The sequence below is a fragment of the Rattus norvegicus genome, chromosome 17 (assembly GCF_036323735.1).
Source record: "Rattus norvegicus strain BN/NHsdMcwi chromosome 17, GRCr8, whole genome shotgun sequence".
Lineage (NCBI taxonomy): Eukaryota > Metazoa > Chordata > Mammalia > Rodentia > Muridae > Rattus > Rattus norvegicus.
The window spans coordinates 93,089,806-93,103,335 of record NC_086035.1 but is presented as its reverse complement, the minus strand read 5'-3'; the positions used below and the strand labels follow the sequence as shown (position 1 = coordinate 93,103,335).

Genomic DNA, 13,530 nt, shown 5'->3' with positions numbered 1-13,530 from the left:
ACAAATCTCACTTTCCTCAATTCTGACCCAGAAGGAAACAATTGTGTTTGGGGATGGGGGGGAAGCAAATTAAAATAACTGATTTCAGGATAGCAATGATAAGGAATCTGGAAAACAGAATATATTTCTCCAACTAGGTTTTAATTAGTCAGATTCTACAAAGCAACTGAAGCCCCCATGTGAAGGTAGCTTGTGACAAATGAGGCCATTTGGTGGCATTTGAAGGGTCAAAGGCCAAGTACAAAGTTCTGTCATTTTATCTCATTCTAATTTATAACCCCAAAGGTCTCCAATGACTGTAACAAAGACCCTTAGACTTACACAAAAGACTCCTCTGACTGCGTGGGCATAGGGAGTAGTCAGTCCTTTGGGGAACGGAGGTCAAAGCTGACCTCAGCTATCATGGAATCCACTTTGGAGCTGGATGTGCATTGAGTCTGACAAGCTAGAACTGAGGACAACACCCCGTCAGCTTCACCTCAGGCATGATGTGTGTTATGGTTTGTATGTGCTCAGCCCAGTGTGTGTAGCACTATTAGAAGGTGTGGCCCTGTTGAAGTAGATGTGGCCATGTTGGAGTAGGTGTGTCACAGTGGGTGTGGGCTTTAAGACCCTCATGCTAGCTGCATGGAAGTTAGTATTCTGCTAGCAACCTTCAGATGAAGATGTAGAACTCTCAGTTCCTCTTGCACCAGTCTGTCTGGATGCTGCCATGTTCCAACCTTGATGATACTAGCCTGAACCTCTGAACCTGTAAGCCAATGCCAATTAAATGTTGTCCTTTATAAGACTTGCCATGGTCATGGTGCCTGATCACAGCAGTAAAACCCTAGCCAAGACAATGTGGTTTCAGGGACAGGAGAAAAGAAGGTGGAAGCAATGGAAAAACAGAGCCCACTACATACTCTGGTCTAAGCCAGATAGGGAGGGACAGAGCTGGTAGGAGAGGCAAGGAAGGAAGAAGGGAAGGAGAGAAAGATCTACAAGCAATACACTTAGATCTAAAGACTCAAGCCATGTGTGGGGTACACAGTGCAGCCTGTCACTCTTCATATGGAGAATCTCAAGTCTGAGGTCAGCCTAGGCTATATGGCAAGATGGTGTCTCAAAAGCAAGCAACGATAGGGAGGACGTCAAAGACAAAGCTACGAGTGAAGGAAATTGGGGGAGGAGAAGAGAAAGGACAATCCTGGGAGGAATGTAACAGAGAATGTAACAGAGATGATGTCATACAGAGATCAGGGCAAAGGACACATCTATAAACAAGATCCAAGACCCAAAGCCACTCTTTTTCTTCTCTGTGAAGCTGAAAATGCACAGGAACGGTACATTACCTTCTGCCACGCACTGCCTGCCATTGCCCGTGTAGTTGGCCACACACCTGCAGCAGAAGCCAGTAGCGTAGTCTCTGCACTCTGCATGCACAGAGCACTGGTGTCTATTGTTGGCACACGTCTGCTGGGAACCTGTGTTGTAGCTGAATACTGTTTGGAGAAAACAGAAGCGTACCTGTCAGAGCTTTGCAGGTTCTCAGCTGAGAGGCATTTCCACACAGGTGCCCTTGAGCCAACTGGACTCAAATCTACCTAAGACTTTCAAGGGGCCAAGGCAACCACAACAGACTAAAGCCCATGGCATGAGTGTGGTCACATGGATAAAGATAAAGCTCCATGATTCAGATCACTGAAGTACACACGTCTAAAAGAAGCTAAGAAATTATGCTTTAAAGTTGCCACAGTTTTGAAGTGTGTGTGTGTATGTATATGTATATTCTGTATACATATATTATATTCCTATATACTCAAAATCTGATCATTATAGAAATACACACACAACAACAATTTAAGAAAAAGAGGCTATGAATTTGAAAGAGAGTAAGATGAGGGATAAATATGGAGGGTTTAGAGGGATAAAAGAAAGGGGAATATGATGTCATTATTTTATTTTATTTTTAAGAGTCATTTATTTATTTTATGTATATGAATACGGTCTAGCTGTCTTCACCAGAAGAGGGCATCAGAATCCATTACAGATGGTTGTGAGCCACCATGTGGTTTCTGAGAATTGAAGTCAAGACCTCTGGAAGAGCAGTCAGTGCTCTTAACTACTGAGTCCTTTTTCCAGACCCCTGATGTAATTATAATCTCCAAAAATAAAAACAAAATTTAAAATAGTTGATCACAAACAATTCTTCGATTAAATTTCTTCTAAGATTCTTTGACCCACGACTCAAAAGGAATCCCTCTCCAATTTAAATCTCCACCACCCAGGTTTGTTTTACTAGACTTGCAAACCTGCCCATAAAACTTAATGATCTGGCTAGAGCAAATTAGTTTGGAATGAAGTTCAAAATCCCAAGAGGAGTGAACTTCTAGAAATAATATTCCTGTTTATAATTAACTTTATAGTGAAGATGAAAATAAAATTTATCCTAAGATATATTCTATTGGTTGCAAGTACTTGAAACTTCCAGTGTGTACAAAGATGATTAGTGACTGCACCAAAGAGCACCTGAGTAAACCCAAGGTTTTGTGACTACATAAAATCCAGTCAGCAATTCCCCATTGATGGGTCTGCTGTGTTCTGTGTATCTGAGGGCAGAACGTTACTGTAGGCTTCAGACAGCTGATGTTTCTAATAAACACAGTGAAATGACTTGGAAAAGGGACAAAAACACTGCCATCTGTCACAGATATATTTTGAGTTGAAGTCTGGGCTTCTCAAACTATCACCACCATTTGTTGTTGGGAGTAAACAAATGTGACAGTTTCATAAACAATAATTTCAGATATTTAGGAGGGGTAGGAAAAAAGATGAGGCTCGTAACTTAACATCTATAAGCAAACATACACAATAACAAAATCGAAAGATGAATACTGCTGGCAGAAAAGTCAGGGTGCCCCTTCTCTCCCCTAAATCCAGAGAACAGTGTTTATGAGGTATAACGCTGGAATCCATGAAATCCTCTTTCAACCAAATGGCATCGTAGTCACTTCTGTGCTTCAGTAGTGAGCATAAATCCCCATCTTGTCCATTTTGGGTACTCAATATTGACAGACAGTAATGAAGTCCATCAGAAGAATAAAGGAGAAACAAATATGAGAAAACATGACTTAGAGTAATGGACTAACTGTTTCTAAGAAGCTTTATAGTAACCTCTTAGTAGAAAGAGTAAAGGGTCCTACAAGATACATTTAAAGTCTCTAATGAGCCCATTTACTTGAGTCTTGATGGAAGCTGGAAAGATGGTTCAGTGGTAAAAGTACTTGTTGCTCTTTGAGGACCCAGGTTAAATTCCTAACACCTGCATAGCAACTCTCAACCATCTGTAATCCCAGTTCCAGGGGATCTGATGACTTCTGGATTCTTTGGGCACCAGGCATGCACATATATACATGCAAGTAAAACAGGCATACACAGAATATAAAAATAAATAAATATTTTTAATGATTTCTCAATTGGTGTCCTATTTTTTTCCTGTTTTCATGATTTAAAATTTCCTGTCAATGAGCTGGAGAGATGGCTCAATGGTTAAGAGCATTGACTGCTCTTCTAGAGGTCCTAAGTTCAAATCCCAGCAACCACATGGTGACTCACAACCATCTGTAATGGGATCCGATGCCCTCTTCTGGTGTGTCTGAAGACAGCCTACTGTGTACTTATATATAATAAGTAAATAAATCTTTAAAAAAGAATTCTGTCAAATGCTGGGTAGTATTGGCACACACCTTTAATCCCAGCACTCAAGAGGCAGAGGCAGCAGATCTCTGTGATGTCAAGGTCAGCCTGGATTACAGAATGAGGTCCAAGACAATCATGGCTACACAGAGAAACCTTGTCTTAACAAACAAAACAAATTGAAACTGGCAAGAAGCAACTTAGGGGAGAAGAGGGTTTACCTGGCTTATAACTCCATTGTATAAGGAAGGAACTTAAAGAAGCCAGTCAGGTCGCAGCCACAATCAACAGCAGAAAGGACTAAATGCATGCCTGCCCACTGCTCAGTCAGCTTTCTGCACTCTTTTATACAATCCAGTGCCTCAAAACCATGGAAGGGTGCAGCTCATTCACAGTCTGGGTCTTCCGACATCATCAAGGCAAGTAGGCAACCACACAAGGAAAGAGGTCAACCTGATATAGACCTCTTTCTCTGACACTCTTTCCATGTGATTCTACATTGTATCAAGTTGACAATTAAAACTAAACTGTGCCTGTGCCTCTGTGTGTGTGTGTGTGTGTATGTGTCTCAAGAAAAATAAAGTCACATTTTGAGAATTTCTTATAATACTTAAAGAACGTTCAAGTAATTTCCCTCAAAATGTAGCCAACCCTTGATACAATATGGTTGATTAGAATATTTCATACTGGGCAATGCAGGTGCAGTGACTCACACCTTTAATCCCAGCATTCAGAAGACAGAGAGACAAGCAGATCTGAGCTCAAGCCCAGGGTTATCCTGGAAAAAACAAAACTCAGAAGGAGGAGGAGATACTTCATGGTATAAAACTGCATTTTAAGGAGTCTGGTGTGTGTGTGTGTGTGTGTGTGTGTGTGTAGGTGGGGGAGAGAGAAAGAGAGAGAGAGAGAGAGAGAGAGAGAGAGAGAGAGAGAGACCAAGCAACTGCAGCTGACAGAAGGAAAAATAATCAGCTGCTTGAATTCCAAAACCAAGAAGAAAAAAATGTGAAAAGAAGCTGCATAAAGAGCCAAACGAGCCTCTACAATGTTTTTTCAGGTGCGTGAATACATCTCAGAAGTCACAAACAAGACACTTGAGTTCCAAAATATTCTACGGTCTTTCCTTCCTTCTCTTTTGGTTTTTGAGACAGGATCTTACTGTATCCCACACTAAAAATTTCTGTTCTCCTGCTTCAGCCTCTTCAGTGTTGAGCTAACAACAGCACTCAACAACGACCTTTTTTGGTTTGGGTTTGGTTTGGTTTGGGTTTGGTTTGGTTTGGGTTTTGGAGACAGGGTTTCTTTGTATAGCCCTGGCTGTCCTGGAACTCACTCTATTGACCAGGCTGTCCTCAATTCACAGAGATCCACCTGCCTCTGCCTCCCAAGTGCTGAGATTATAGGTGTGCACCACCACTGTCCAACCAACAATGACATTTTAAAAGAAAAAATTTATTAGCCAGATTATGGTAGTGCATGGGAAGCAGAGGCAGCAGGATCTCCATGAGTTCGAAGATAGTCAAGTCTATGCTAAATCCCAGGCCATCCAAAGCCACATAAATGAGACCCTATCTTAAAAAAAAATACATCTATCTGTCTGTTCATCTGTCTATCCGTTTGTCTGTGTACCTGTCTGTGTTAGAGGGCAGTTTAGAGGAGTCACGCCTCTCCTTCTACTATGTAGGCTTCAGAAGATCAAACTTAGGTCCTCAGTACCTGTACTTGCTCAGCCATCTCTCCCTGGCTCTGACTCTCTTTAAAACAGAACACATTATGTGAGAATCTTGAAATGATGCATATCCCTACTGTGTGTCCAGAACCAAATCTCTAATCCTAAAAGATCACTGGGTCACTCAGAAACCATGGGGCCTATGCACCCACTGCTCTTTAGTGAAAGCATTCAGTGCCTGCTCTCTCCAGTTATATGCTCCTCATAAAGTCACCTCATGGGGCACATGACCCACCCTACATTAGCAGACTCTTGTCTAGAAACCAAGCAGGTGAAAAAGTGTTCCAACTTGTAACATGGATGTCTTACCAACTCCTGTTTCCTCTACTTCATCCACATCAATGACCTGGGGGTGCTTCTGGGGGAATCTCTCCACTGGCAGCTGGAAAGATTTGGTCCTCTCAGTAGGGATTCCATGGGGTCTCTCTGTAGCCTCGTAGCTAGGAGCTAGGGTCCTAGGTACATTGTGTGGATCAGGGTATCCCCTTCTTGGACTATGGGAGGGGAAGGGTTGGGTGGCCACATCCTCCAGGCCGAGATGAGAGGTTTGTAGGTCATAATCTTCATCCTCATAGTCTGCTCCATCATCATCCACGTCCAGGTTCACATCTGCAGGCACCACCCCCTTGGCAGTAGCAGGACTTCCAATCTCAAACACCCACACACCCTGGTGCCCAGCGTTGCTGCTCCTAGAGACAAGGAAGGCGTCTTGAGAATAGGCCACAGCACACAAGCAGCCCCCATTGACCAAGCAGGCAGGAGGAGTTCGGATAGCTTATGTCCATCTGAAAGATGTGGCATGTGTCTACTCTTGGCAAGGACTGGTGTCCAGTAGGGCAGCAGTGCCATGGGTAGTCATCCTAGAGCTCATACAGGCAGAGACTATTTAGTGAGACTAGGTCTAAATAGGCGCAACACCATGAAGAGTCATCTAGCCCTCTAGAGCCATCGCAGGACACCCATGACTCTCAATGCCACCAGTTCATACTATTCAGTTTATGTGCCCTGTCTCATGAGGGACCAGAGAGTCATTTCACCATGTGATGGTTTGCACATGCTTGGCCCAGGGAATGGCAGTCTTAGAAGGTGTGGCCTTGTTAGAGGAAGTGTGTCACTGTGAGGGTGGGCTTGGAGACCCTCCTCCTAGCTGCCTGACGGTGCACAGTCTGTTCCTTGCTTCCTTTGGGAGAAGATGAAGACCTCAGCTCCTCCTGCTCCATGCCTGCCTGGATGCTGTGGTGCTGCCATGTTCCCCCCTTGATGATAACGGACTGAACCTCTGAGCCTGTAAGCCAGGCCCAATTAAATGTTGTCCTTTATAAAACTCACACTGGTCATGGTGTCTGTTCACAGCAATAAGTCCCTAACTAAGACACACCACATTTTCTTTTTATCACATGGAGTAAACCTACGTAGTCTTTTGGTTTGGGTGTTTGTTTGTTCATTTGTTTTCTTGATTTTGTTTTATTTTTAAGACAGGGTGCCTCACTGCCCTGGGGCTCACTAAGGAGACAAAGATGGCTGGCAAAATGCCAGGAATCCATCCACCTCCACTTCCCAGGGTTGGCTTTATAAGCAGACACTACCACATCTGGCTTTTTATGTGGGTATGGGAATAGCAGTCAAGTCCTGTACCGACTAACTGAACCATTTCTCTAGTCCTGTTGTGTTTGGGGGCTTTTGTTTTGTTCTGTTTTGCTTTGTTTTAGGATACATTTTATTATTTATTTATGTATATGTATACGTATAGCTATATGTGTGTATATGTATGTGTCTATATTTGTATGTACATGTACATGCAAGTTCCCAGAGTGGCCAAAAGGGGATCAGATCCCCTGGAGCTGGAGTTATACATGGCTGTGAGCTACCAAATGTGGATACTAGGAACTGAACTAGGATCCTCTGGAAGAATCGCTGAGCCATCCCTCCAGTGTTCTGAAATGTTTCTTTATAGCAACTAAGGAACAGTAACAGGGGCTTTTGGGAGCTAAGTGAGCTGTTCTAGTAAATTCTGACTCTGAGAATACACAAGGTTGTTGGTCAGCAGCACAGCCATACCTGTAAGAGCGGGGCATTGGCAGCTGAGATGGGGGCATCTTATGAGACCAGGCTGGATAGATGTGGTGTCTGTATGGACTCCAGGTAGCTAGTCAGTGCCAGACCTGACTTAAACTATAAGATAACCAACCAAGTATCCAGAGAACTGGAGAAGTTTCTGGTGCGAGGGGATTCCCACGCATAATCAAGGGGGCTGTGAGTGATGACAGTGCTCACACTCTGAAAAGTAAATGAGTCAAAACCCCGAGGCAGTAAATATGCTAAATACAGCAGAGTGACCCTAATCTCTAAGTTTTAACCCAGCATTTTACTGTTATCAGAAGTATTTCTTTCAGACATTATATAAAATGGCTTCTTAAAGCCATTTAAGAAACATAGTCACCGTAAGAAAATTACATTAAGGGCTAAGGATGGATCTCAAAAATAAAAGTGCTTCCCTGGCAAAACAAGGCCCTGTGTTCAATCCTCAGCACCAGTATGTGTGTGCATGTGTGTGCACATATATGTATGTATGTACTGTATATACATACACATACACTGAGTCATATGTTTTAAAAAGTGAGAAGTACCTAAACTTTCCAAATGATACTCATTTTCTATACTCTTGCTTCTGGTTTTCTAAATCATGGTCATGGCAGACGTATTTATACCACAGAACAGGACAAGCCTTACGGGCTCTCCTATTGCATAAAGTCAGTTGTTCTGCATTTGTCAGCAGCACTTGGCAAAGGATGGGAAAATTTTAGTCTAGACCTAAGAAGACAAATGGGAGAAGGGGTTAGGTTAAAGACTATTGGGAGATGTGAGATTTTAACTCTTAAAACCCAGTCTGGGAGCCAGGCACGGTAGGTGGGGGCTGAAGGATCTGGGGTTCAAGGTCATCCATCCTTCCCTATGTAGAAAGTTTGGGGACAGCCTGGGCTATATGAGATCCTGTCTCAAAACACCTAAACAAAACAGAAGGAAAAAAAACCAATAATCTTGGCTACCCCCCTCTTCTGTATAATATCCGGGATCCTTGCCTCTCTAAAGTAGCATTACAGGAGGCTTCACTGGGTGTAGTAAAGAACTGATCTAAGTCAGTATGGAGGAAAACTGCTCTTAGTTCAGGTTCCTGGGAGGAGACAGGTTTAAATTTCCATAATTTCTGACTTCAAACTTAGGGCACACAGAGTGGTAGAGAGAGTTTTTCATGAGGGTGCATTCTAAATAACAAATTACTGGGGCTAGAGAGATGGTTCAGAAGTTAAGAGCATTGGTAACTCCCCAGAGGGTCTGGGTTCAATTCTCAGCATCGGTGTGGTGGTTCAGAACCATCTGTACATCTGTAACTTCAGTCCCAGGACATCCAATGCTTTTCTAGTCTCCACAGGTACTGCATGCACGTGATACAAAATGTTCATACACATAAATAAAATAACAACAAAGATGAAAATAACGAAAGGCCTCTTCATGCTAAATATATTACCCAAGATTCAACAGGAAAAACATACTATTTCAGCATTTAAATATCCTCTATAAAATTTAAGTCTATAAGAATATTAAGTAATTTAATACTAATTACTTTTTGTTTAGTAAAACAATATATAATAATATTATTAAGAGGAATCTAATAAAGAAAAACAAATAAGGAATATGCATACTTGGCCAAATTTTCAATTGATTCCCTGTCATTGGCAAATATGTTATAGGCTCCATTGCTCTTCCATAGAAATCCTTCTAGACCTTTGCTGAAGCCAACCACGGCAGGTACTTGGTTTTCATCCTTCTTCGAGAATGTTGTAAAGAACTGTAGACCATCATCAGGATAAAGGAAAATAGCATAGGAGCTGGAATTTGAGGAGGCCAGAACAGCCTGGAACGTGTTTCTCTGTGAAGATGAGTTAAAAGTCAGTTTCTAGCAACACAATCACACTCTCAAGCATGCTCTTCACTGGGCTCCTTGTAGAAAGAGCAGAGGAGAGCCAGCAGTACTCTGCCTCACTGTCCAGCAATTGAGAATGTACAGCCTACGTGGAGAGGTGGATATATGGGACAAACATGGCCGAGCCTGAGGACAATGCTGTAACAGAGATGTATGCAGTACATGTAAGTCAAATGAGGAAGTATCCTGTGCTAAGCAGGGTCTTGGTAGGAGAGGCCCTTGATGGTCAAGGCTTCACAGGAGGGCCCAGGCTTACAATCAGGAGGCGATCGTGTCAAGGACAAACAACAGTGTGTGTAAGATATCGTGGGCTAAAAACATACCAGAACAAGGGAAAGGGTGTGCTCAAGACAAATATAAGAGTTTGATACAACCGCTGGAGAGGGTATATGGAGTTTTATCAGGTTAGTCCCAAGAGGCAGGCAAGAGCTCAGTATTCTAGGGTCAGGCAATCTTCCAGTTTTGCAAAGCATGTGAGATATGCAGACCCACCACAGACTTCTGCAAAGTGTTCTGTGGAATGGTATGTGTCCCATGGGGGACAGGGATAAGAGGAGACAAGGCCGATCATTCCATTAAATATTACTAAGGCAGCTTCTTTACTAAAGGACTTTTCTTCACTCAGGAGGAGCATGTTGATCTGAACTTTGATATCTACCATTTTCTATTAATAATTTCTCTATAATTAGAAGCTATCTTCCTACTCTTTCTCAATTAAAGAAGGAACACAGGTACCATTTCCCAGGCATATGTTTGCCATGGAGCAATCTCCTCAAATAACTGGCTTTCTCAACATCAGATAGTCACAGAAATGACTTAGACAACCCTATCGATAAGCATCTGGAGGTTACTGACCTGCCTCGAACAAGCAATTTATTGGACCTTTTTCTAGCCCTCCTGTCTTGAACAACAGCATAGGCATGTTGACCATTGAACGAGCACAAACCAGGAGCCCAAAGACTACAGTTCACATACCAGACCACATACCTGCATCTCCATGTGGAGTGCACTCACCTTGCCTTCCTCAACAAGGCTCCCACTGGGCCCTCCATAGGGAGCCATGGATTCCCAAGTGACAACCACCACACTAGTGGGCTGGAAAGAGACCTCTGGGAAGCCTCTCTGGACATACTCTGCTGCCATCTGAATAATGAAGGGAGATAAGTCTTCTCGATAATACACATTCCCCAGGCCATCTGTTGTGTCCAAGTCAGCCAGGAAAGGTGCTACTGAGCCGAAGCTGGGTGGGAAGGTTCCAGGATGGAATTCTGTGGCTGGGGGCTCGCTCATGGCGATGATCCCATTTGTGGTGACCTGTGTGGTTAGAGAGAATGCAAAGATGAACTCCTTACAGAAATGTTAGGGTTTGGTTTTAAAACAGTCCCTACAAATTTTCCAGCTGGTGGTGAGAGGCTGTGAAACCATGAGTCACTGGAGCTTGACTGATGGAGGGAGATCACTAAGAACAGGCCTTTGCTCCTAGCTCCCGCCTTGCTCTCTGTTCCCTAATCAGCCACCATGTGAGCATGCTCAGCCACAGGTTCTCATCACATAGACTGTGCAGCTTCATGATGCTCCACCGTACCTTCCCCACTATAAAGGGATAAAAGCTCACCAGAACCATGAGCCAAAATAAGCCTTTCCTCCATTTAGTTGTTGCTATCAAGTTATGGTGGTCACAGCAGACACAAAAACACAGATGGAACTGACACAGGAAGTGACCACTCTCTCACCTGTTGCAGCTGCCCATGGAACACAAAATAAACAGAATCGGAGAAAGAGATGAGCCTGACTCACAAAACCAGCATTTGTCTTCCTGACCATGATAGGCTGGTGGAGGTGAGGGTGTGGGAAATACGGTAGACAAGAATCTTAGTACATGATGCAGGGTGCCTGCTGTCACAGTATGGGCAGCGCCTCAAATGTCTCACGTTTCCCCTCTGTGTCCTCCTGACCAAAATGACGAGAGCAACAGAGATTCGTATTATCCAAATGACTACTCAACAAGGGCAGTAAACCTTCCACACTGCGTCCATCCTTATACCACTAAGGGTACCAGAGACAGCTGGATACCCACAATCCAAGGAAAGGAAAGGATAACACAGACGATAAAATGAATGTGTTAAGAAGCAAACCTGCATAGCGTCGCTAACTACTGTGACTAGCACTGTGCATAGAATACCAGGAACAGCATTAACGGTTCACCACTTTGTAGACCCTAACCCTTGGGAAAACACTGGAAGACTAGGTGTTACTGGTACCCGTATTTTTTTAGTAGGAAAATTAAGTAAAGCAATTAACTTGTCCAAAGTCACCATCTATAAATACCATCACCGGAATTCTCACCCAAACATTTTGACTCCAAGGTCTTCTATCTCAGAACTGCAGATATACCATACCTGTCGGTAGAATTCCTGCCTGGCTGGACCAGGCCTTGGGTTCAATTACCAGCAATGTGTAGCACATGCTGGCACCTGAACGGTGGGGACAGGAGGAACTCAAGGTCATTCTTTGCTACATAATGAATTCAAGGCCAGCTTAATCATGACCAGTATAAAGTTCTCAGAATCTTTTCCAGTTCTTATAAAGTATTGTCACTGTCGTGTGTTTGAGAAGGCATATGGAAACCAGAGGTTATATATTTATTTGGAGACAGATCTTTCATTCCCCAGAACCTGATAATAAGGTTAGAGATGGTGGAGCTGATTCCAACCTAGGCTGGTAAAAAACAAAAACAAAAACAAACAAACGAAGAACTCTAGAGCTTTGGAACTTAACAAAAGCATCATTTATTTTTAATTAAGCAATAAACTTATTTATCCAATTATTTTTTTATTAGAGTCCTGAGAGTTGACTTTAGGGCTTCACACTCAGGTGCTGAACCACTGAGCCTCCTGACCTTGAACTTCTGACCCTCCTGCCTTTACCCCACAAGTGTTATGATTATAGGTATACACTATCACTTCCAGTTTATACTATGTGAGAGAATGGAACCCAGGACTTTGTGTATGCCAGGTGAGCCCTCTATCCATGGGCTACTACATTACTCTATCCTAAAACCATCTCTTTTCATAAATGTCACGGGCTATTAATTTTACCTCACGTAGCATATTTTCCATCACTTAGCAGCAGCTAAGACTCTTCCAGAATAAACTGACAGTCTGCAGAGATGGCAATCATGCAAGACGCTTCCTGCAGCCCAATTCACAACATCTAACCTCCCCCAACACAAACATCCCAACTGCTGTGATGGGGGAGCGTGGGAAACTGCTCACTTTCTCAAGCAGATCCCAGAAGTTGGCAGTGACTGGCTGCTGGTAGGAAGCAATTCTGTGGAGACCACATATAGACAGCTCCCTTCCACAAGGCTATTTTCCAGAAATTCAAAATCATCTAACAATCCTGAAAACCCTCCTGGTAACATCTATTCTTTGGAATCTGGGCACTGGAATGATTCTATTTTCACAAGGCATGCTTGCTTTAGAAATCAAATTTCATGCAAGGACCTTGGGTGACTATGTGACGCCAGATCACATAACTCTCCTTGGTATTATTACTGGGAAAGCTGTTTCTTCGGCCAGTCTGACCTTCAACTCAAACATCTGTGAGAATGAAGAAAGCCAAATTCAGAGAGAGGTGCTATAAGAAGCTAAATAACCAGGTTTCTGATGATTTCTGACTTCAGGCTTCTCCCTTTAAACTATTTTTGGAAATATGTCAAAGAGTAACCAACTTGGTGGAACAATGTTTCCCTGTTAGGCATGAAGCTTCCCACCCAGCCAGAATCCATGCAATTAGTCACGGCTGCATTCTCCCACCTGTAGCAACTGGGACACTTGGGAAGTATCTCGGTTTGGGTTTGTTGTTATATTGTTGCTTGTTTTTGCTTGTTTTGGAGAGGGCTAACCTGAAACTAAAGATGACCTTGAACCCCTGATCTTCCTGCCTCCACCTCCCAAATGATGTGATTACAGGCCTTAGTCTGCATGCCAGTTTGGTTCCTTTGCCTTTCTCATTTCCCTATACTAACTCTTTCCCTACAGTCCCAGCATTCCCAGCATTCCCAGTGTCTGGGTTCCCTGACTGGCCCATCCTGTCCTTCAAGCAGCTGAAATAGCAGCTGCTCAGAGGTCTCCACCAT

At 43.2% G+C, this 13,530-nt stretch overlaps 1 protein-coding gene across 2 annotated transcripts in view; it reads right to left on the bottom strand.

The window, feature by feature from the left end:
• The window catches only part of Nid1 (nidogen 1), a 73,404-nt gene that overhangs the window by 39,081 nt on the left and 20,793 nt on the right, over positions 1 to 13,530 (bottom strand). For both annotated transcript variants that reach the window (XM_063276080.1, NM_001398520.1), the window contains 4 exon segments: positions 10,404 to 10,703; positions 9,109 to 9,335; positions 5,717 to 6,096; positions 1,335 to 1,484 (listed from right to left, as the gene is read on the bottom strand). In XM_063276080.1, the coding sequence (XP_063132150.1) occupies positions 1,335 to 1,484; positions 5,717 to 6,096; positions 9,109 to 9,335; positions 10,404 to 10,703 (1,057 nt within the window).